General features: G+C 44.0%; 1 protein-coding gene across 1 annotated transcript; it reads left to right on the top strand.

Moving 5' to 3' along the window:
• Nucleotides 1-758: 758 nt before the first annotated feature.
• On the top strand, nucleotides 759-1,425 carry LOC100389143 (cytochrome c oxidase subunit 4 isoform 1, mitochondrial). Its single transcript, XM_008993107.5, is given in 1 exon segment — nucleotides 759-1,425. A coding segment is annotated over 1 exon segment (411 nt). The 5' UTR covers nucleotides 759-790; the 3' UTR covers nucleotides 1,202-1,425.
• The last annotated feature ends 807 nt before the right edge of the window (nucleotides 1,426-2,232 follow it).

Raw genomic sequence — 2,232 nt, 5'->3', positions numbered from 1 at the left:
CAAACAAGGAAAAAAAGAAAGAAACAAAACTGATTTTTAAAAAATTGTGGGCATATTACAAACCTGCAATGTGTGTGTGTGTGTGTGTGTGTGTGTGCGTGTGTGTGTAAAATACTTAGCACAGCACACTTAGCATTTAGTACATACTACCTGGCAATAGCTCAATAAATGGTAGCTTAACAACAATAACTAATGATAATTGTGGCATGTTTATCTCATCACACCTTCACTGTGAATAAATGCAGAGATCTAGGACATGGTACCTGTTGCTTTTCCTTTAGTGCTGAAGCTTCACTCCACTGCTTCCCATATCTTTGTGCACCTAGAAATGGGTCCTGGTTGCTGAATTGTAGAATAATAATGCTGCAAAGTGCTAAATCTCTGAGGGGTGTGTGTGTGTGTGTGTGTGTGTGTAAGAGAGAGAGAGAGAAGTGGAGGAGGAAAGCAGTGCTTGTCTCTTTCTTCTTTCTAAAGACACTTCCTTAAAAATAAATACACTGGAAAATAATGACAGGAAACTTTACAAAATCAAAAGAGGATGTCAGGAAGTACAGGATATGAAGTTTTTTTCATTTCCGTCAGTATTTTCTTATTCATCATATATATTAATAACTTTAAAAAGTAGAGAAGTTCACTATTTCTTCTCCTTAAGATCAAGTTTATATATTAAAAAAAAAACCTGTGATAGGGAGTCTTCCTCGATCCCGTGGTGCTCCGCGGCGTGGCTTTGCTCTCTTCCTGTCGCGGGACACCGGGCTAGAGGGCAGTCGCGGCGGGCAGCGATGGCAGAATGTTGGCTACCAGGGTATTTAGCCTAGTTGGCAAGCGAGCAATTTCCACCTCGGTGTGTGTACGAGCACACGGAAGTGTTGTGAAGAGCGAAGACTATGCACTCCCAAGTTACATGGATCGGCGTGACTATCCCTTGCCCGATGTGGCCCATGTCAGGCACCTGTCGGCCAGCCAGAAGGCCTTGAAGGAGAAGGAGAAGGCCTCCTGGAGCAGCCTCTCTGTGGATGAGAAAGTCGAGTTGTATCGTATTCAGTTCAAGGAGAGCTTTGCTTAGATGAACAGGGGCTCCAATGAGTGGAAGACGGTTGTGGGTGCTGCCATGTTCTTCATCGGCTTCACGGCAATTCTTATCATCTTGGAGAAGCGCTATGTGTACGGCCCCCTCCTGCACACCTTTGACAAAGAGTAAGTGGCCATGCAGACCAAGAAGATGCTGGACCTGAAGGTGAACCCCGTCGATGGCCTCGCCTCCAAGTGGAACTATGACAAGAAGGAGTGGAAGAAGTGAGAGATGCTGGCCTGTGCCGCGCCAGGCTGTGTCACCTCCATGCGACCCCATGCCTCTGTACTGGAAACCTGTTATGCCAAACAGTACCACTGCAAATAAATGACCAATTTACCTGAAAAAAAAAACCTGTGATAAAAAACACTTAATACTTTCCGTATTATACTTTCCACCTGCAATTAAGTATCTGATCTGACTACATTATTGGGCATTATTGCGCAGCTGAATAGAATGCTTATCACACTCATTCTCTATTTATAAAAAATGTTGCAGGCCAGGCACAGTGACTCACATCTGTAATCCCAGCACTTTAGGAGGCCGAGGTGGGAAGACTGCTTGAGGCCAGAAGTTAGAGACCAGCCTGGACAACAGAGTAAGACCCCATCTCTACAAAAATATTTGTTTAAAAATTAATAACAGGTTGGGTGCGGTGGCTCATGCCTGTAATCCCAGCACTTTGGGAGCCTGAGGCAGGTGGATAACAAGGTAAGGAGTTTGAGACCAGTCTGACCAACATGATGAAACCCTGTCTCTCTTAAAAATATAAAAATTAGCTGGCCCTGGCGGTATGCGCCTGTAATCCCAGCTACTCAGGAGGCTGTGGCAGGAGAATCACTTGAACCCAGGAGGCGGAAGTTGCAGTGAGCTGAGATCGTGCCACTGCACTCCAGCCTGGGCGACAGAGTGAGACTCCATCTCAAAAAAAAATAATTAACAATAACAACAAAAAGCTGTTGCATTCTCAGACAGGTCATGCCAGTATGGGAAGGGTATAAAAGTAAAGTACCTTGTAGGAGCAATGAGTAAGAAAAGTTTGATCTTTTTTTTTTTTTAATTGATTATTATTTCTTTCCCAGAAGACAACTGTCAAACACAAGAATCTGGACAAATCAACAAATGCTCAAAACTGAAAACCCACTTCCCCCTTTAAGAAT

Source organism: Callithrix jacchus, chromosome 3 (genome assembly GCF_049354715.1).
Source record: "Callithrix jacchus isolate 240 chromosome 3, calJac240_pri, whole genome shotgun sequence".
In the NCBI taxonomy this organism is placed as follows: Eukaryota; Metazoa; Chordata; class Mammalia; order Primates; family Cebidae; genus Callithrix; species Callithrix jacchus.
Note: the sequence above shows the minus strand (reverse complement) of the source record. Positions and strands in the feature narration are given on the sequence as shown.